The 21,939-nt window shown below is 35.7% G+C and overlaps 2 protein-coding genes across 2 annotated transcripts; both read right to left on the bottom strand.

Moving 5' to 3' along the window:
- Window positions 1–5,813: 5,813 nt before the first annotated feature.
- On the bottom strand, window positions 5,814–11,319 carry LOC132175018 (probable serine/threonine-protein kinase At1g54610). The gene is made up of 7 exons (XM_059586811.1): window positions 10,735–11,319; window positions 10,329–10,613; window positions 8,740–9,057; window positions 7,747–7,974; window positions 7,335–7,435; window positions 7,124–7,247; window positions 5,814–6,397 (listed from the first exon to the last, which is right to left on the bottom strand). The coding sequence occupies exons 1-7, from the start codon at window positions 11,062–11,064 to the stop codon at window positions 6,074–6,076; spliced, it is 1,710 nt and encodes a 569-aa protein (XP_059442794.1). The 5' UTR covers window positions 11,065–11,319; the 3' UTR covers window positions 5,814–6,073.
- Window positions 11,320–17,701: 6,382 nt separating this feature from the next.
- On the bottom strand, window positions 17,702–21,487 carry LOC132176482 (ubiquitin-conjugating enzyme E2 27). Its single transcript, XM_059588707.1, has 5 exons — window positions 21,063–21,487; window positions 20,012–20,060; window positions 18,598–18,757; window positions 18,388–18,477; window positions 17,702–18,103 (listed from the first exon to the last, which is right to left on the bottom strand). The coding sequence occupies exons 1-5, from the start codon at window positions 21,238–21,240 to the stop codon at window positions 17,996–17,998; spliced, it is 585 nt and encodes a 194-aa protein (XP_059444690.1). The 5' UTR covers window positions 21,241–21,487; the 3' UTR covers window positions 17,702–17,995.
- Window positions 21,488–21,939: the final 452 nt, after the last annotated feature.

The following is a 21,939-nucleotide window of genomic DNA, read 5'->3' as shown; positions in this document are numbered from 1 at the left end:
ATACTCAAACAAAATCAATATTAATATTGATTTTAATTCTATAAGTAATTTTTTATTTAGAATAAATTACTAAACAACAATAATTATTGATAACCCATAATTCTTCCCCATATATTATTAGTTGATAAACCATCTTCATATTTGGCAAGATATGTAGCATTGGGCATGTCAATTGGGAGAAGAAATGCTTGTGCAATGTAACGAAGATTAATTATTAACAGATCTTCCGCCAACACTCATGGGAGATGTTGGTTCGATGGGTCCCTAGCTTACAGGAGCCAGGGATAGTGGACGACCAAAACTTCTCACAATGCCACAAAATTAATATTGATAATCGATTTTGTTTCGGTTTCGGTTCGATATTGTAGCAAAAATTGATTGATATGAAAAAAATAAAATTGTTTTTTTTTTAAAAGTAAGAATGTTTGGTATGAAAAAATGGAAAGAAAAAAAAATGTTTTATAGTGATTTTTTTATTTGAATAGTAATAAAAAGTGAATGATGTAATGAAAAAAGTAATAAAATGTTGAAAAAAATGTAATAACAGGTTGCTTTTGCTTTTGCCAAAATTATTTAACAAACGGACCGAAGAGATTGTGATTGGCACCGGAATCAATGAACTTACGTTTTTCAATTAGCTTTTAGAGTAATCATCATTAAAATAAAAAAAAATTAAAAAAAGGAAAAAATATATATAATTTAGCCTCCCAAACTACTAACCATTTTCATTTTAGTCTCCTAATGTTCAAAGAGTGATAAAATAGCCCACAAACTATCAACTAGTTGCAATTTGGCCACTCCATTAGACACTACCGTCAAATAGGATGAAAAATTCAATACTACGTTGTTTTGGCAATGTTAAGTTACTAAAATGCCCTTACGGGAAAAAAAATTCAAATTAAAAGAAAGCTCACAAAACGACGTTGTTTAGCAACTCATTACAGTTCTGGCGCTCCCGCTTCCTCGACACCTCTACAATTTGCTTTTATTTTTCGTCGGAGGATAGACAAGTTTTGTAGGTTTCGGGTTGCAGAACTTTCCGCATTTAGGTCGTCGGATCTTGCAGAATCTGGATTACTGACAAGGTTTTGTTGATTTTGTGGATTTGTGGTCTTGAATTCCTGAGGATTTTTTTTTGTTTGTTCTTTTTCTTTTTAATAATGTGACAATGCCCTCTACTGATAACCAGGGTTGGCCTCATTTGGCCACTCGATTTGGAGTATGAGGAGAGAACATGTTCATTCCATGGAACCTAATCATGAATTTAGTTCCCATGAATTAGAGCTTTGATTGTTCCAAAAACAAGTTTCAGACTGTTTTCATGACCTGTCAATTGAATTCCAATCAATTGCCGACGGCGCCTCGTGCCAATGAGGTTGTAGCCACAAATGGGGTTGCAGTCCCTGTTTTCACCATGAGCTCGCTGCTCATGTTTGTGTTATGGGTTCTTGTTGCCGCAATCCCATGTTAGGACCGGGGCCTCAACACCCATTTCTCAATCCCACGTTATGTTGTATGGAAAAGTTATAAAAATTTAATTTGTAGTGATTTTTTTTTTTTAAAAAAAATAGTAGTAAAAAATAAGAATGCTAAGAGTTGAAAAAATTGATGAATAGCATGGAGCATCTTAGTTGCTCTTGCCATACAGCCCCGTGCCTATTGTATTATTTTATAAATGAAAAGTTAACTACATCCATACCTCGGATAGCATTCATTTTTTTTTTTTTTTCAGGATTTACATTGAATACAAGTAATTGATGGTATAAATATAAAAAAATAATAATAAAAAAATCCTATGAACTAAGGGCAGTTTTTAAATAACCTCATAAAATGACAAACGTGCTAAAGCAATACCTTAAAAGACAAAAATTAGCTACAAACCGGTTTAATAAGATGACAAGTGTGAACTTAACCGTATTAACTTCAAATTTGTTTTTTAACATTTATTCTTTAAATGAACCTAATCTCTCTCTTAAACTATCATCTCTTCTTCTAAGCTAAAATGTCTATCAAACGAAGCCGTTGTAGAAGAAAAAATTATGATCCATTACTAAAAATCAGAGCTTGAAAAACTCCATCAAAGAAAGAACATACAGGTTTGTTTTGTTTGCTTTTTTAAATAAAATAAAATAAAAATTACGGAAACAAAAGAATAACCTACAAATCAAGCTTGAACGTAAAGCTTGTAAAAGTGGGGAAGCAATTATTGAATTTTAATTTGTAGGTCATAAAATCAAACTTTCTAAGGAAGTTACCTAGCAAAAGACAAATAGATGGAAACAAAAAAAAAAAATCTAAGAGGAGATGACTTTGATTAATGGAACAATTTTTTTCTTCTGTAAAGGCTTGGTTTGAGAGAGATATTAGCTCAGAAGAAGGTATGATGGCTTGAGAAAGAGATTAGGTTAATTAGAAGAAGAAACGTTAAAAATAAATAAATAATTGGAAGTTCACACCCTTAAATTCATTTAAGAGTCACATGTATCTCTCACATGATTTAGGACACTTGTCATTTTATTAAACCGGTTTATAGTTCATTTATGTCTTACATCAAACTATAAAGTAATAAAGGTCTGCCAAAAAGGTCATTTTTCTGGCATTCTTCCTAAAATACCCATATTTTCTTTAAAACAAAAATTAACATTAATTAAAAAATTTAACATAAAAAAATAAATAAATAAAATGAAACCCAAAGGGTGGCCAAACCACGGACCACCCCACGAGGGGTGGATCGGCAACCTAAATGAAGATGGTGGGGGTGGCTCAAGGGTTGGAGGTGGCCCCACCCCACCCACAAACGGGTGTGGGGTGGCTTGTGGCCACCCCCATGTGGTGAATTGACCACTCCTTGTATTTTTTTTTTTTTTTTAAGCTAGGTTTTGAGTATTGGTTGTTATTGATTTTTTGTTGCTTTCAGTAGCTGTACAAATTGATTTTTTTTTATTTTTTATTTTTGTGGTTACAGAGAAAGCCAAAGGGAGAAGGGCGGGAGGGAGAGAAAGGAGAGAGAAACAAAATGAAAGAAAAATTCATATTATATCAATTGAAGCTTCTCTTGTAAATGGATGAGAATGCTACATTTTGAAGGGTTTCATGAAGAGTAAATTATTATTTGAATAGGCTCTGTAGATGGTGGTATTTAAAAAGAAAATCTAAGAAAAGCTGCAACAAAATCAATTCTGACTTTTATTATACAGATAATTCTCTTTCTTGGAATAAATTGCCTAACAACACTTCAGAGTTCAAAATATATTGATTTATAAAACATTTATCTATCCAGCCAGCCGCTATTGGTCAATCGGAATCAGTACTTTTTTTTTTTTAGCTATTGTTGCATGTTGGGCAATCTTGGCGGTAACTTTGCCCCCTTTGAGGAGCTGGCGGCCCTGGACTAGCAGCTCTCTTTAGCTCAAAGATGGACCATTGTTTAACAATGGCAGCTCTAGATAATTCATCCCCATCTCTTGCATAAGCCAACTTCTCCATCTTCTCACCTGAGTATTCCTCCAAAGTATTTACCACAACACACACATATTCAGACGAGAAAAAAGAATTCTAGAAATTGGGTTTAATTGTATGCTGCTTTAATAATTACAAAAGCCTTCAAATCTCTAGCAGCCTCGAATTCTACCTCATATTAATTTTGATGTTTCTATGGCTATTCCATTATGGGCCATACATAATAATATAATATCAAGTTATGGACCGTGGGGGGAGACAAGAATTTTCTTTTGGAGGGGGTTCAAATAATAAAATTATATATATACTGGGTTCCTGTCAGTACAAATGAAGGCCAGGGAAATTTCACAGAAACCAGAGGAGAAGGCCCTCTCTCTCTCTCTCTCTCTCTCTCTCACACACACACACACACACACAAAATGATCTACAACCTTATGGATATACATGCATATACATGTTAAACGATATAAAAGGAAGAGCAAAAGATGTTTGGTAGATCTTACCTGCAGCGACAGACGAGTTGCATGCAAGATATTGTAGGATAATGAATACCAGAAAACCAAGGAGGAGGTGTCGCTTCATCTCCGGCCTCATCATGTTTCTAAATGCTATGAGGAAAAGCTATGCAATAATATATACTCTTTGAATATCTTGCAGCCTTCCCCCTCGCCCAGTCTTTCACGTTGCCTATATTTTTAATTGACCAACTTTATATTGTCTCTATTAAAGACTAGGGTTGGTCATGTAATCTATTTTAATTGACTAGAGATATCCTGCAGCCTTCCCCCTCGCCCAGTCTTTCACGTTGCCTATATTTTTAATTGACCAACTTTATATTGTCTCTATTAAAGACTAGGGTTGGTCATGTAATCTATTTTAATTGACTAGAGATATCCTGCAGCCTTCCCCCTCGCCCAGTCTTTCACGTTGCCTATATTTTTAATTGACCAACTTTATATTGTCTCTATTAAAGACTAGGGTTGGTCATGTAATCTATTTTAATTGACTAGGAATAATACTAGACATTTTAATACTTTTTCGAATGATCTGGTCTATTTAATAAATAAATAGATTTATAATATTTTTTTTCTTAAATAAATGTAGGGTTCAAATCATTTAGAAAAAAATGTTAGGATGCCAGTATTTTTTTTTTTTTGGGGGCGAGAAAACACTTAAAAGAAGCAAAAGTTGGTATAAAAATTTAGTGGGAAAAGTGGCATTACTGTGTTATACTGTTATTATACCCGTCCATATCCTGAGACTTGAAGTGTCTGGTATAAAAATGGCTGGGTTGGCTGCCAACTGATGGGCGCCACCTGCCATGCATTAATCAAGGTGGTTATTTCTTTTCATTTTCATAACATCCCTCATTTTCTTCCTTTCATTTTCATTTCCCAAGTCAAGTTGAAAAATCATTTAAAGTTCCAACTACAAAAAGCATACCCCAAAGCGTTGGATCCAGATCCTCTCCAATCCAATAAGGACCGGAGAATATTCAGTTCACGGCTTTGATTTTTTTACAGAAAGGCAATTCCCCCCTTTCCATTGGGTTCTAAATTTCTCTTCATCTCTTCATTTCTTCATTTATTTATTCTGAGTTTTTCATTTTTGACTTTGGACGTGAAAAATTGAGAATAGATGCAATCATTCATTTTCTGGTTTTTTATTTTTTATTTTTATTTTATCGTGACAACTTGAAATTGAGAATAGATGCAATCAGTGCTTGGTTCTGATTGGATTTTAGTTTCCCTTTATTGGATTTGCTCTTGCCCAATTTGCTGCTACTCCACAATCTTGGTTCTTTTAGAGGAATTCCTTTTTTCATAAGAGTTATGGGGTGAATTCATAACAATATAACATCAACCCATAACCTGTTGATGCTGCTGGAGATTTCAATGAAGCATTTATGGTGGTTCTTGGGTCAGTAGCGAGGGAAGCGGGTCGAGTACCGTTTGTTTTATAAAACGAGGGGAGGCTATCTCCCAGATCTATTTCTCTTTGGACTTTGAAGAAGTAATCTGTAAAGTACTCGAGTAACCGTGTGCAGACTCAACGCAGAGTAAATGTTTTCCCTTTTTTGGACTTAGCGTGTGCAGGAAAGTAAACCTTTTTTTTTTTTTTTTTTTTTTAAAGAAGAATGACATGTCTTTTACGGCCATGGATTTCTACATAGAAATCTAGACCGTAAACTAGATATTCTCCGGTCCCTTTAGACCGGAGAGGATTCCTTTCCCAAAGAGTTCTTATTTCAAATTTCATTTATTGCGTCAAGTGGAAAAATATTGTAGCGGCGCATTATGCTTCCAAGACATTATATATGTTTGAGGAGTACCATTTTACTTGCTTCCAAACTCTACAACAGAAGTGGAAATGCTTTCTCATTTTTCTGTTTTTTTCTTTTTTTCCTGTCTGAATATACAAGTTTTGGGGTTGCTGTTGCAGGGATTATACACCAGACGCTTACAACGATTGAAGTACAAAAAAATTGGAGCAATAATGAGGCCAAACACATTCCAAAACCAAGCTGAGCTTGACAGAAAAACCTAATTCCAAAAATGTACAGTACACAGACACCTTACCTCTATTTTCAGCTGCTGGAAACCTCAGAAATTGATTATTTGGCCTTGAATATTAGATCCATCGAGAGCCCTATGGAGGATGGCTTGAATGCACGGATAAACTTCCGAGACGAAGCTGCATTGAGGTCTTCTTTATTGGTTTTCCTCCTCGAAGGCCCCCCAGCAGCCCCAATACTTTTAACAGTTCCTGATGACTTCGAATTAAAAATTGATGAGCCGAAAGATGTGTCAGGTGCGCCAAATGATACAGGACCTTTACGTGATGTATCTACTGGGTATCCAACCGCTCCATCTTGATGGGGAGGCGGGAATTTTTCGCTCTTGCTCTTGGCATTTGCTTGTGTCACCATTCTCCACCTCTGCAAATCAGCAAAAAGATGATAAATGTTGAAAGTTACATTGACAAACCAAGTTGACAGTAGGCATCTTGATGAGGCCACATATACCCACCCAAATCTCTGATTGAAGCAACTGAATCTCCTAGTGAATTTGCTATCATTGGTAGCAGCCACAGACAAATGTAAAGGCTACCTTCATATACTTAACGATGCTAGAGGACAACAATTAATGATTCCAACAACTTTCATTAAACAGATCTCTAGGTTAAAGATGGTTTTATTACATGATAGCGACCATTGGACAGCCTCTGTTATTTAATATCAATAAAAGATATGTGACATATGACAGGCCAGAAAGATCATTACAAGCAGTATTATTCCAACAAAATGGAGTGGATACCAAATAAAGAGATTTCTGAAGTGAGGCTCAACTAATGTCCAAGGAAACCAGAGCAGAGATTAAAGAGTCTATTGATATAACAAGAATATTTGCAATCTCAGCACCAGGCAGAGTGTAATCTTGATGCAACAAACGTAAATAAGGCAATTCAAAGCTTGGTTCCATATGGCCAAATTTTGGTTCAGAAGGGTTTGACAGCCTGCCAAGGCTGCAAGTGCCTGAGGGGAAAGGTTGGGCAGAGTCGCAATTGAATAGAAGTTTTCCTATCATTTTGCCAAAAAAAAAAAAAAAAACAGAAAAGGAATCAAACAATACAAAAGGAATAGCACAAAACTCATCTCACATACATCTAAGTTTGCTTGAATCTCTGCATTGGCTTCGGGAGCCGCAACTGCTCGACCAACACGCTCCCGAGCTCTAACTCTTCGGACACCATCAACAGCATTACCTTTCGCACTTAGACCTCTTTGCCTGCGGAGAAGATCAGATATTATCTGTCAGCATTTAGCCCATACCACTCGAGAATCTATCAAATATGAAGAACAAATGGTAAGTAACCTTCTAGCTTCTTCATCTCTTAATTTGACATCCAGTTCTTTGCTTGGAGGATACTTGGGTAAACTTGATGCCTCACACGCATAAGGTTCAGTGGTAAAGAACTGTATGCAAAAACCAAATGCATGATTACACTTCACGTATGAAGCCAATTTGTGTTTCAAATACAAAATTATCTGACACAAATCAGAAGAGTTCAATAGTTATTTGTTAACTTCCAGATTGCTATTTTTATTCTTTCGATAAGAAACTGTAAAAAAAGAAAAAAAAAAAAAAAGAAGCAGGATTATATCCAGAAATGAGTACATCTCACAAAAGCCTTGAGATACACAATAAATTATATGTGAAGTTCTTTTAGCTTGATAGAAAAACAATTTATGCATGCATAAGAAAAACCAGAGTAAAAATTACTCACTTCACTATTTAGAGTGGCGGTCGCAGTGCCTCGTTCATTGGGGTCTATTGAAAGAAGAGATTCGATTAGAGGTAGAGAAGAAGGTGGGAAATCCTTGAAGGTTTCTGTTATGCAACGTTTGTATGGCTGCTGTGGTTTAAAAAGTGTTGCATTTGGCAATCTATATTTCCTCCAATATTCCTCAGATGGGGAGCCACACAATTTGAATATCTTATGCAGTTGTTCAACCTAAGCAGAAAAAGAATCCAACAGTCAAATGTAAACCTGACTATGAATTTAAAAGCAAAAAACAACAATAACATCAACAAAGATGAACAAAAAGGAGTATACTGCCAAGTCGACCAGAAATGACCAAACGCCAAAATGAATACCAGAATCTAATATCATAATACTTAAGAAATTGTAGTTTATGCACATACACACAATACATACATCTACATGTGTAACATAAATAAAAGGAAGTGCCCACAGCTGGTGCACTAAGATGACAAAATCACCACACATGCATTCACACACAAATGTGCGCGCACACACATACATATAAATGAATAACTATGAGTACTAAAATTGAGACCAACCAAGAGTGAAGGAAAATCCAAACAACCAAAAGTTTGTCATTTTCACCCTGCATCCACTACATAACAGTCATGCTTCATTTCTCTTTGCATATTGAAGTCTCTATGTTTGAGCATTTGGTGTTTTTTAGCTTCTGATATTAAACCTAAGTACCTTAACCAAAATGTATGTCCTTAAAACAGTATCCTAATTATTGAAAATTTATTCAATTGGCAAATCATGACATGGACTAGGCCAAATGATTTTAAACCCATCTAGATGAAAATGAGCACCATGGACAAAAACCCTCAATTGTTGCCCAAAGAACCTAGCACCATTACATAATCGTTCAAGAAGAAGGGATAAATATGAAATAGGCCTTCGAAACTGGCTACCATAAGAGTAAAGCAACTTAGAAAACAAAACAAATCACAATACCTCTGTCCGTCCAGGCATGATTGGTTTCCCAGAAAGTAACTCCGCCAAGATGCATCCAGCGCTCCAGAGGTCCACACCAACACCATAAAATGTAGCCCCAAGAAGAAGTTCCGGCGGCCGGTACCATAGTGTGACAACTCGACTAGTCATGGGTTGCTTCTGCCCAGGATCATAGAAAGTAGCCAGTCCAAAATCAGCTATTTTCAGAACTCCTTCGTTGTCAATGAGCAAATTGGAACCCTTGATATCACGGTGTAAGACACCTCGGCTGTGGCAATGCTCAAGCCCAGACAGTAATTGCTTCATATAGCACTTCACCTGTCATAGCAAATATATTGAGAAATAAAAAAACCAACCTCTTAGTGTTATATTTCTGCTATGCAGAACAAAGAGCCAGACGATAAGAAAAGGTAATGTATAAATGCTCGACTTGAGTTTACCATTATAAGGATAAGAAAAAATAAAAGCTCTTTAAAACCTTTGCAAAATAGTTTATGTTTCTTATCTATCCTTCACTTAGAAAAGAATGCGTTCCAATAACAAACAACTAATCATTTTGGTTCTGTTTCTTGGCTGCATCTTGCTCCATACTAGTGGAAATATAAAGGTAGATAAGGCCGAGAAGCAATGGATTTTCAGTAACTAAAACAACACCAAATGGTTCAATCAATTAAACCATCATTTAAAAATAGGTAACTGGGAACTGATAGTCTTATGAAGAAAGAGTGTCAACTATAAATGCAAACATAATAATTATGTTGTAAATCAGAAGCAAAGAGCATGCCAAAAGATGAAATTTCAACAGCAAAACATACATCATTCATTATTCCTGACAAACATGGCCTGAAAAACCTAAACTGCAGAGTAATTTTTAATCATGCATTTATCAAGTACGACCCATCAGCCACAGTCTCTACTCTCTTTGATTGCGTAGGAAATGAAAGATAATGCAAGGATAGTGAAATTTTGTGTTTAATGTAGTTCCAGGACAACAAAATGATAAACCTAATTAGATCAAGCTAAAAAAGTTTACTGTGCCAAACTGAGTGGACGTTTTAGTTTTTTATTTATTTATTTTTATTTTTTCAGGTCACAAATAACGAAAATAAGTCCATTTCTTTTTACTAGAGCTTTGTCACTTGTCAGCAATTATACTTTTTATTATTATCATTACGAAAACAGAATTATATACCTCCAATTTATGGAGTGACGTGAATAAGGAAATTTCGATGAATTTTCCTGCCAAAAATATATACATCATTGACAAGCCTCAGGCATTATAAAATCATATGAAACACCAAATCCGATAGCTCACTAACAGGGGTATGGGACCCAATATACAGCCCATGAAAGGTATTCCGGTAACATCAAAGGCTCACAACAAAATAAAACCAAAAAGACAAACACAGCCATATAACACCCAAGATCCCAAATTAAACAAACAAGAAGCCAAATCTACAGAACACCCAAAAAATTCATAAAACCAACCCTGAAAAGCACACACCCAGAATCCATCTAATTCAACAAAATCTATCAATCTTAATACAAGAAAAGGTCCAATTAATCAACAAACTTGTATGAAAACGAACCTGGGGCTCAGTGAACTTGACCCCTTGGCGGGCGGCGAGCCCCGCGAGATCGTGTTCCATGTACTCAAAAACCAAGTAAAGACTACAAGTCATTCTTGAAGTGACCAAGCCTTCGAGCTTAACCACATTGGGGTGGTCAAGGCGGCGCAGAACAAGAATCTCTCGGGCCATGAATTTCACGCTCTCTGGCTCTAAGTTATCGAACCTAACCTTCTTCAAAGCCACTATTTTCCCTGTTATTAGATCCTTAGCTTTATATACATTGCTATACGTCCCTTGCCCGATCTGAACAACCAGAATCCAAAAATAATGAAATATATAAGAGCTTAAGTTTACTATATCAAAACCCAGTTTAAATTTCGAGGTTTTTGAAAGAAATGGAATTGGGATTAGGGCTTATGAGAACCTTGGCGAGCTTCTCGAATGTGCTGGCTCGGCGAGGAGTCCAATCCTTGATGGCGTCGCCGGCGTACTCTACGAGCCAGATCGGCCAGCCTTGCTGGTTCTTCAGGCAAGGGTCCGGCGGATGCTTCCGGCGATCTGTCGTCGCCGGGAAGTCGCCGGCGTGCCTCACCTTCTTCTGCCTCTCCTTTTCGGTTGCCTCCTCCGTCGCTCTTACGGCGTCTACGGCATCGTTAACGGGATGCTCGGTGCTCCGGCGGCGGCGGGGGTGGTTTCCGGCGATGTTCCGGCTACGTCGGTCCACGATGGCCGACGAGCTGAGAAAGCAACCCATCCGTCAGGTCGCCGAGCTCGCGGCGTGCTTGTGGCGCATGAGTAGTATTCCGGCAACGGGAAACCAGCGTGAAAGCTGTCCGAAACGACGTCGAATTCGAAACCCACGGCGAGCGGTAGTGGTTCTTCCGCGAGTATACAAAACACGCACACGCGCACACACACACACACTGTGAGACAGAGAGAGAGGGAGAGAGAGAGAGTCTTCTGAGTGAGAGAACCCGAGTTTGAGCCTGAATCCAATACACTTCGATATTTTTGTGGGATTTAAAGGAAATGGGTCGTGGTTTGGGAATAATTACGGGATAGCCACTTCGCGGGAAATCTGAGACTGAGAGTAACGAAATCCTGATAAATCCGTAAAAAGATTATGATGATGACGTCATGATGACTTTTTAATTGGGGCATAACGATAGAAACTCAAACAACAAAGGTCAAAAGTGGCAGAAGAAAGAAAAGCAGCCTGCCTTTTTGACACCTCCACCTGGGGCTTGGCTCAATCATATATATAGGATATTTACATTAATTCATTCCTCCACTGCAATATTAATTAATTAATTAATAACCATCGCATAATTGCTTAAACTTTTATAAACCCATTTCTTTCTTTTTCTTTTTTCAAGCAATTGTTGCTCCTGCGATTCTTACTTATCATATTAATTTGTGTTAACTGTTCAATTAAAATAAAAAATAATACTAATATTCACACATATTTATATTTTTTTTTTTTATATTGACTAAGAGAACCTATTTTAAGTTTTTTTTTAATAATTAATATAAAAAATTACTTAAAACATATGCAAGAAAAACCTATATATTGTTATGAAACAATAAGAGCACGCAGTTGCGCTGTAAAAAGTTCGCACTGGCTGGCAGTGAAAATAAGTAATTATTATATTTCCCCGAAAATGATGGCATAGAAGAGATGAGAAAAAGGGTGTCAGCCGTCAGGAGACGAATTTAAAATCCAACTACCAGAACGAACACAATAAAAGAAGATGGTTTTCATTTATTACAAAAATAAATAGAGAGAGGGCGTGCAGAGTTTCACATTCTTTGAGGTCTTAAAGAAGGGGGGAAAAGGTTCCGTCAAAATATAAAAAAAGGTAACTCTATGAATGGCCTATGGTCAACTTACGCTCACGTGAACTTATTTTTACCTTTAAAAGGACTGTAGATTTTCCAGGCTTCCTCTTGATTTTATCTATGAACCTATCCCTTGTAATTTCATACCCAAATTTCAGAAGGGGTGTGGGGGTGGGGTCTCACACCTAAACCCAAGCCAAGATAAATCAATAAAAAAAAAAAAAAAAATTGAAATAGAAGTTTATAACGTTTATTTGACCTAACATGTTTTGACGTATCTGTCTTTCAGCTCGGAAAAAATAAGTTTTATAAAAATTTTCTCATATCATATAAAATTACTTGAATCCCAATCCAATTAAGATAGGAAGGTTTAGGTCACTCAGATCCAAACTCCCCCTTCGTTTGCTTCTCAAACGTTCTAGAGTTCGAGTGGAGAATTTCAGAAAATCCAGATCCTTTTGTTTATAACATCTTGTGCTCCTGTTCACATATGCTTTCATATTTTTATGTACAGGCAATGGACTTTGTGCTCTCAATTTTCAACTTTTAGTTCATCATTTCAACGCCGGCCTTATTAATCTTCAAAAGGCCTTTTAATATTTTTTGGAATAGATTAGTATATCAGCAAAGACCGTAAAAATACAATAAAAACCATGGGTCAACCATGGACGACTTGACTTTCTTGCTCCAAATTTACATTATTTTTTTTTTCCACGAAGCATAATGTCAGCAATTACGCTAAGACTTAATTACAAGAAAAGAAAAGGACAATCACAATATATTATACAAATGTTCTTCCAGAAACATATATATATATTCTTCCAATATTACGATGTTAGTGTTAGGTAAGATGGCATATTTTTTCTTCAAGCAGAGGAGATGAGATGATAAGCTGAATTAATTAACACCCTAAAATGATGATAATGCCAAATTTGAAAGTCGTTAGGTATAGCTGCAGTTACTTGGGTTTTCATTCAAGTTTTCATTATGAATTGAGAGCATATATATATATATATATATATAGAATAAAAAGGTATGACATATGAACCTTTAATAACCATCATGTTCGTGGGAGTTTCATGTAATAGGATTGATTTATTGTTCTATAATAGCTAGCTAGGGTAGTTTTATGTAAGAATATGTCTGAACGTCATATGTTCGAGTGTATGGTTAGACAGTTCAAGCAAGTAGAGTTTGAGTTATCCCGACACTTCTCCGAACAGATAGAATATAGACAAACTTTCATATAGATTGCTCTATTGCATGGGATTAGAATACATTTTTTAGGTTGAGAAAATTCATATTTAGCTTTTAAGTTTTCTTCTCATTTGAATTTAGTAATTGTATATTGTAAGAATAAGTCCTTTAAATTAAATAAGCTATAGTCAAAATTAACGATTATGTGTCACACATATGTCTTATAATTTAACACGTCAATGTTCATGTCAACACCCAATTATGTCAATGTCACACCATCAAAGTGCCAAATCATCCATAAAAACCAAAAAAAAAAAAAAAAAAAAACTCAAAATACAAAAACAATATTCATGGCTGTCCCAATCTTTTGTAGCATGGTGCTTTAATCTATGTGCATGGTAGATGAAACTATTTGAGATTCTGACCATAAAATATATGAAAAGGAAACCCTAAAGTAACAATTGATTTGATACCTTAGCTCTTTTATTACAACGAAGGATGCTTATATTCTTCATAGGGGTAGAAGTCTCTAGTGGACGGTTGTAAAGAGAAGAAAATTATTTTATTATTATTATTATTATTATTATTTTAAATCCTCTATCTATTATAACTAAGTGATATTCACAACTTTTTCTTTTTTTTTTTTCTAAAAAAAAAAATATTTCTTAAGAAGTGGAAGATTAAACAAGAGGGAGAAAGGGCATGGTACCATGTCGTTAACATATATCTTTTAAAAATAATCTCTACCATAAAATACATCTTCTCTATTTTACCAAATAAAAAGATTGTTTTAAACTCTTAACCAAAAAAAAAAAAAAAAAAAAAGGAAGAAGAAAAAAAGAAAAAAAAAGAAGAAGAAAAAAAGCTTTTTACAATTAGAAATCTGTTGGGGGCATGTTGGATGTTTAAGCAAAAGCCAAGGGTAGAAAAGAAAGGCAGCCAAAGAAGAAGAAGAATAGAAGAAGATTAAGAAATTCCCAAGTGTGTAGGAGACAGAATAATCAAAATGAAAATGTCAAAGTAACACTAATGGCGTGATTTCAAAGGAAAGGACAAGACTTGGATTGCGATTAAGAAATGTGTCCAAAACTCAAAACATGCTTGGTTTGAATGCGTTGAATTCTGCGATCACGTCGCCATTACTTCCACCTTCGGCCTCATTGAATTCTCTTCTTTAATGTGCTGCTGACATTTCCATGCTCCTCTTCAGTCTTGTTTGCTCACTCTTTCTAGAGTAATGCACGTCTCTTTCCGTCTACCAAACCTCTCTTCCATTTCCCCCACAGACGTCCATTAGGGTTGGGGATGAGAGTAAATGATGCCGATAAGATTTTTTTTTTTAAAGAAAATGTGACGTAGCGGGAGCGATAACCATGAAAAAAACGCTATATTCTTAATGTACACACAATCAACACACGTCGATATAGAATAGAAACCGATAATATTATTGATCAAAAGCTTCTAAAAGCCCAGCGGGTACAAGATGAATAGAAACCGATAATATTATTAATCAAAAGCTTCTAAAAGCCCAGCGGGTACAAGATGAAATTCTTGTCTTACATCAAAATGTTAGCAAGTTAAATTATTATTTATTTTAGAAGTTTAAGTTGAGAAGATAAAATTGATCATTTGAGTAAAATTCTTCGCACATAAAGTTACTTATCATTCAACGGAAAACCTCGTTGCAATTCTTTGATTGATGCACTTATCATGGTTACTAAGTACACGATACAAATACCATAAAGTTTTCTCTTCATATTTGTTGGGGTGTGAGATTCTCTACTATTATGAGAACTCAAAAAATTCTCTTTATCCTTTAATTTTAGACCGAATATGAGAGAGGCTTTTGTGTCCCTTTTGCTTGAGCAAGTTTCTTTTTGTAATTCTCCTTTCACTCATTTTGGGACAATGGATTGCATATTGGGAGTGCTTTTAAATGTCTCAAAAGTCTTTAGAAAAAAAAGTTTAACTTGTGAGCTATTTGATAACTACAAGACTTTTGGGAATTTTCTTGATGCTTTTAAGAAGCAACTTGAAGGTTACTTTTCAAAGCAATTTCACTTTCTTAAAAAAGTCCCAGCTTTTAAAAAGCTGAAGCATTTTCTACCCACCGTGTTGTTAAAGGTAAACCGTTATACAATCAAATTCCTCAGTAGGTATGTTGACTATCCTCTGTTTTCAAAATAAATTGCCCGTCACTATTATGACCTATTGGGTTGGTTGATTGAGATTCCTACCTTTGACTACTTCTCTTCATTTGTACAATCCATATTGATTCAGCAACTTTAATTTCCATTGAAGGGAGATAAAAGAGTATATTTTTTTCTTCAAAAAAAAAAAAAAAAAGTGTTTTTTTATTGAAGGCTAAACCAAAATTTTACCAAACTGCTAAACCAAACAGGCCCTAAATCCAGTATCTCTAATCTCAATCCTGTGGGGGTTGCTTTCTTTATTGGAATTGGACTCTTGTAGTTGTGGAACAAGAAAGGTCTTACTGGACAAAGTGGGTTGGCCCTGAATAGCTACCTATGCATGAAGAGGAAAGCCTTTTTGTCAGAAAGAATGAATTTATTTGTGTATAATAAACAAACAGAAAGGAATGCATGATTGGGCAACTCTTGGCACTAATTATAGCCACAAGCAATTAGACGGACCAGAACAAGCAAAAAGCAGGGGAAGTAGCAGAACCACATTTTGGAACTCAAGTGTCAGTTTCCCATCGGTTGTGTGGATAGGAGTCCACGACTTAATCACCACTTCAACACTGTTTGAATCATTGCACTCCATCGTTCTTCTATATAATTTCCTTGGGATTTGGGAGATTGTGTGGGAGGGGGAATCCAAAAGAGAGGAAAATGGGAATCTGCTGCTCATACTCTGATGATGAAATGCTGATAGGGCTGGTGTTGGCTTTGGTCTTAGCAATGGCCTTCTTTGTCGTCTGTCAGCCCCCTCCTGGAAGGAGGTTATCAGTCTATAATTTCCATGGTTAAGTGGTTATGTATTTTCTTGCACTCTCATTGATCAATAAAATGGAGCTCTTCTTTCTTTCTTATCCTGCTTTCAATTTTTCGATTTTGGGTTTTGAATAATGCAATTTAATAGAGTATTATACGAATATACAAGAATATACTAAATAAAATTACCTTTTTGTTTACCCAGTTTCTCAAAATCACACTACTTTCCTCTATTAAGTGACAAAATAATAAAGAAAAATAAAAAGGAATTGAGGGTTGCTTCAATAATACACCACCCTCAAAACTTACAGACTGATTGGTGGTGGGCCTGGTCCCAGAACAGCACATGAAACACTTGTTGATTTTCTTGAGTTAGTGGTAGGTGTTTGTGTTCTGTATTTGTCTGAAAACATTTGAAATTGAACATCCTTAAATTCTCAAACTATGTGTGGTTGGAAATAGAACGTGCGACATTTGGAATTAGAAGAAAATAGTGCAAAATATTGTATAGAAATGGCTGAAATCTGATAAATAGTGTCTCTTACTTGTATAATAAGTTTTGCAAAGAGAGTACATTTTCCCTTTGTCAAAAGTCACTACCTAGGACCTCCACAGGAATGTAAATGGTTAACTCCAGTCTGCAACTTTGACAGGGTAAAGTAAAAGGAATAGGCCTGGGGAAGAAGAGGGCTTGATACTGCGTAGAAACAAACAAACAAACTTGGCTACGTATTATTCATACATATTTTCCTCAAGGCAGCATGAGGCATGAGGTTCCGTGGTTTTCTGCTATTTTAATTTTATTGCCCAAATGGAGCATGTTTGCCATTGGTGAGAGAGCGCAGAACCTTTTGCTCTAACATTGTTGTCGTTTAATGTGGATCAATAAGATCCACGAATTTTATTTACACTCTGAAAACAAACCGAAAAGAATCTCGCAGATCAAATCCTTTTATATTTCCAATATAGTAGTGCCTAAAATACTGGAAAGAAGAGAGAGAGAGAGAGAGAGCTGAAGGCTGATCGAATAAAGAATAAAACAGAGATGGTGTCATTCCTGCACCAACTGCAATAAATTTTAGCCTAAACTGTAATCTTTAATATGACTTGATGCAAATAACACAAAATTAATGAGTTAAAATTAAGTAATCTAACCCATTTAATTAAATGAATTTAATTATAATTAACTTGTGTATAATTTTATATGCATACCTCAACGCAACCAAAACCGACACTCAAATAATGAATTGTTACCCCTTGTGAGTCCCCTTGCCTTTTTGACCCAAGAATTTCAGTAGTTTTCCATCTTTTTCATCAACTCATTGGTTGATTATTCCTCTTTCCCCCGTATGGAATAGAGAGAAAAAAGTCATTATTTGATTAAAACAAGGTGCTTCGTGGGACAAATTCCTTCTTGAATTTGGAACATTTCAGCTCCATCTATAGATTGATAGTGTAGACGACAACACCCTCTGCATTGCAGAGGTTGCTTGACAATAAGTAGATATACCATGATATCGATCCAGTTATATCATAAGAAATGATATGTCCGAGAAAAAGTAGTTCACAAGAAATAAATTAAAGGCAAAACTAAGCTATTCCAAGTTAAATAACTGTGGGTATAATTTCCAGCCTCATGGTGAGTGGTCCATAAAACTTAACGAGTAAAAAAGTTGGCAGCTGGTGCACACCCTAGCCAGAGCAAAGCTTTTCAAGAGCCAAGTTTTCATCACCACCAACTGCTTCCAGAGTACTTCTCACAAGAGCTTCCGGGAAGCCCATCTCCGCAAGTTTTTGCACCTGTACCATTCCAACACTGGCTTTACCCATATTGCCATTGATGTATACATACTACTACATTATGCAAATGAATGATTCAAGAAAGGAGGACATTACAAAAAGGTATTGACATGCCTGATACAAAAAGTACATTCTATAATTGAAGATGATACTTTTTCAATCATGAAGATACTGACAGATAAGTCATGCAGGTATGTATCTGCTCTTTCCCATAAATTACATTCACCCGTGGAGAGAGAGAGAGAGAGAGAGAAAGATACCACGACAGAGAGACTGCAACATACCTTTTCCTCAACTCCAAGAGATGATGCCTTGGCAAAAGTTTCTGTCCAGTAACGAGCTGTGCCGATAAAAGTTTGATAGTCTCTAAGATACTGCACCATCCACATACAGACGCTAATATAGTATGAGATGAGAATCTTACTTAAAAAAAATTCTTATTATTTCTAAGCTACTGCAACATTCACATCAAAGCACTGAATTAAATTAAAGACCTGTTGTGCTACTACAGCATCTTGAGGGTCATCAGGTTCAGGCGCGGAAAGCAGTGCTTGTACAGAAAGAAGGGCTGTCTTCAGAGTTAAAGCTGGGCTCCACTGGTCCTTCAAGATGTCCAGGCAAATTGCTCCACTTTGACTGCTGATATTAGGGTGCCTTAAACAGGTAAACATACATACAAAAAGCATTCAGGTGTTAAACATGTTGGATAAACACTGACCAGACGCTTTGATATTATCAAGCATAGAGTGCTATATAATTTTCAACCAACCAATGATTTCTAAAAGTCTAAAATCAGCAGAACAACTTAGAACCCTGATTTCAGTCAGTCCATTGTGATCAAAATCTGTAGTCTTTATTTCAACTTCACAATTTTAGGAGAACCTCCCATTAACTCCTTTAACTGGGAAAAGAGTTCTATTAACCTTTGCTTCTAAAAATCATAAGAAGAATACAACCCACGCACAGACTAGTTGCACGAAGAAAAATGAATCTGTCGGTTTTTATACACTACAATAACATTAATGTCAACCTACATAGACGTCATTGGAAATTCAAATGCCAGCATAGCATATTCCCTGAAAGGATGGAAATGAAATTAGAAAAGTTGCAGAAGATAGCTTTCATCATCGCTCAAGTTTCACTTAAAATTGCCCTTTTTTTTTTTTTTTTTTTTGATGAATAAAATTTTTGATGATGATCAACTTCAACACCCACCTAACCAGGGATTTGAGTAAAAAACTACAGGACTAGTCCATTGCACACAAAGTTTTACATCTTTTTGCTTATCATCAACATCTATCAGCAACAATGTACTTCAAACTCACAGAGAAAAAGCACTATGCATCTCCTGGCCACTAGCAGAAATTTAAAAATTTTGCATGCTAAGTTGTTTAAAGAAGAGAAAAAGAAAGAATGGAAGAACAATTGACATTGATGCATCTGAGATCCATATGATATATATCTAACCAGTGGTTGGTGCAATTGACATTGATAAAGAAATGACTAATAATCAGGCTCCATGTGATGATAAAAGCAGAAACCTTGTTCTCAAAATCTGACATCCTAATCTAACTTCTTACTGTATCTCGTAAGCTCATTCTATTTCCTATGCATAGATGTTAAATCATGAAGTCAAAAACAATAAATTTCAACATCAAAACTTTCACTTTCCTACATTCTTTCGCTCTTCTGGTCCTTGTGAACACAATAAACAAAAATAAATAGGTAAGAACAGTTTCAAAAAAACATTGTTCACTTCTTCCAATCATATATTTGTTGAGACATTCATAGTGAACTACCATGTGTGAGAAAAATTTCACATAATACCATATCTCTCAAATGAATCAAGAAAAGAAAAAAAAAACTAGAGATAAAAATAAAGAAGATTACGCATAATCTTTTTCCTACCAAACTTTGGTTGCAAACTGCATTTTGGGAGGCTCAAAAGGGTACCCATCTGCAAAAAGGACACAAAGCAAGTTAAAGCAACACCTACATCCTCATTCTTCATTCCAAATACAACTACCAACTAGTTAAACATTAGCTAGGAACAACCAATGAGTAAAATTTTATGATCCTCTCCCCTACATTTTACCTATCAAAACAACCACTTAACAATGCGCGCGCACACACAACACAAACGTAGAATCTCACACTCACCCATTTGGAAAAACAAATACACCAATTAAATTTGACAAATCGTACACCTCTAAGCCTTCTATTATACACACAATTCAATCATCACTTTAACCCTAAGACCTCAAAGCTAACCCACACACGCACACAACTGCACATTCACACATTTGAAACAATAAATACATAAAATACATTCGACAAATTTTACACCTTTAAGACTTTGTATACACAATTCAATCACTTTAAACCCCAACACCCCCAAAGCCAACCCACACACTCAAATACAATCGCACACATTTGAAACAACAAATACACAAAATACATTTTGACAAATTTTACAGCTTTGAGACTTCCATATACACAATTCAATCACTTTCCCAAAGCTATCACACTCACACACACACACTTTTCCCCAATTACACAATTCAATCACTTTACCACCTCAAACCCCAAAAAGGTTTCTTCTTTGCACAACGTATTAAGCCCTACCCTTGATGAAAGAAAACCTAAACTAAATAGAGCGAAAGCCTAATTACACACCCATTACACAATTCAATCACTTTACCAGCTCAAACTCCAAAAAGGTTTCTTCTTTGCACAGGATATTAAGCCCTGACCTTGATAAAAGAAAACTTAAACTAAATAGAGCGAAAGCCTAATTACACACCCATTACACAATTCAATCAATTTACCACCTCAAACCCCAAAAAGGTTTCTTCTTTGCACAATAAATTCAGCCCAACCTTTATAAAAGAAAACCTAAACTAAATAGAGCGAAAGTTTTAATTGGAGACAATTGAATTAGAGAAAGCCAAAAAGAGACCTGGCAAAGAGATATCGATTTGGAAGGTACCGCCTTCGTAGGGCGTGCCGATGGGCCCAGGGATAGTTCCGATGAGACACCCGAGATTGTCGCTTTTCGGGCTGACTCTAATGCCCGATGCCTCAATGTCTCTGCTGCATTCTTGAAGCTCTTTTTGCACGCGAGCGAAGTCTATCATCTTCTTCAGTTCTTCTTCTTCTCCTTCCGCTTCGATTCGCTACTCCAAACACACACTCGCACACAAAAACCTACAAACTCGGAGTGAACCAAATTTAAAAAGCAATTACTCTCCCACTGCCTCTGTGTTTATGCTTTGCTTTGCGATTTTTAGAGACTGGAGTGAGAGAAAGACAAAAGAGAGTGCGTGAGTGTGCGCGTCTCTCAGCGCGCGTGAGCGAGATAGCATGTGTGAAGGAATTTCGTGAGGTGCGACCGTGCGAGAGAACACGGCAGGGATTCGTCGGATCATGAATTTAATTCTATCATTATATATTTTTGTTAACTTTTAAGGTATGATTTGATTGTGATTTTGAATTTTGGTTTTAAAAAGTATATTAACTTTATATATTTATAGCAAGTTTAACGTATCGTATCTATTAATGATTTTGAAACCAGTAATAATATTTTGTAAATTATTGGTGCATGTCATCTCAGTTCAGTTCTATAATAGTTATAGAAAATATAATTATTCAAAATATTTTTAAAATGGTGATTATTGAATTATTTTCATATAGCATTAATTTTAATTATCTAATTGAAAAATAATAATTAAAAATTGGAAGAATCTATGTGATACAATCATACAAATAGGATGATTGGCCTGGGGTCGGACTAGTTGGAGTGGTTAGCATTGGCACATAAAACCGAACAGAAACAA

The sequence above is a fragment of the Corylus avellana genome, chromosome ca3 (genome assembly GCF_901000735.1).
Source record: "Corylus avellana chromosome ca3, CavTom2PMs-1.0".
Classification (NCBI taxonomy): domain Eukaryota; kingdom Viridiplantae; phylum Streptophyta; class Magnoliopsida; order Fagales; family Betulaceae; genus Corylus; species Corylus avellana.
This window is presented reverse-complemented; position numbering and strand designations above follow the sequence as displayed.

Excerpts from the sequence above, each read along its gene's own strand:
- LOC132175018 (XM_059586811.1), bottom strand. The coding sequence starts at position 11,064 with ATGGGTTGCTTTCTCAGCTCGTCGGCCATCGTGGACCGACGTAGCCGG. Across the intron at positions 9,058-10,328 it reads TCAAGTTCACTGAGCCCCAG|GTGAAGTGCTATATGAAGCA; the intron begins GTTCGTTTTCAT and ends TTGCTATGACAG. Across the intron at positions 7,436-7,746 it reads CCGCCACTCTAAATAGTGAA|TTCTTTACCACTGAACCTTA; the intron begins GTGAGTAATTTT and ends TTTTGCATACAG.
- LOC132176482 (XM_059588707.1), bottom strand. The coding sequence starts at position 21,240 with ATGATAGACTTCGCTCGCGTGCAAAAAGAGCTTCAAGAATGCAGCAGA. Across the intron at positions 18,758-20,011 it reads CAGTTTGCAACCAAAGTTTG|GCACCCTAATATCAGCAGTC; the intron begins GTAGGAAAAAGA and ends TACCTGTTTAAG. Across the intron at positions 18,478-18,597 it reads ATGCTGTAGTAGCACAACAG|TATCTTAGAGACTATCAAAC; the intron begins GTCTTTAATTTA and ends TGGATGGTGCAG.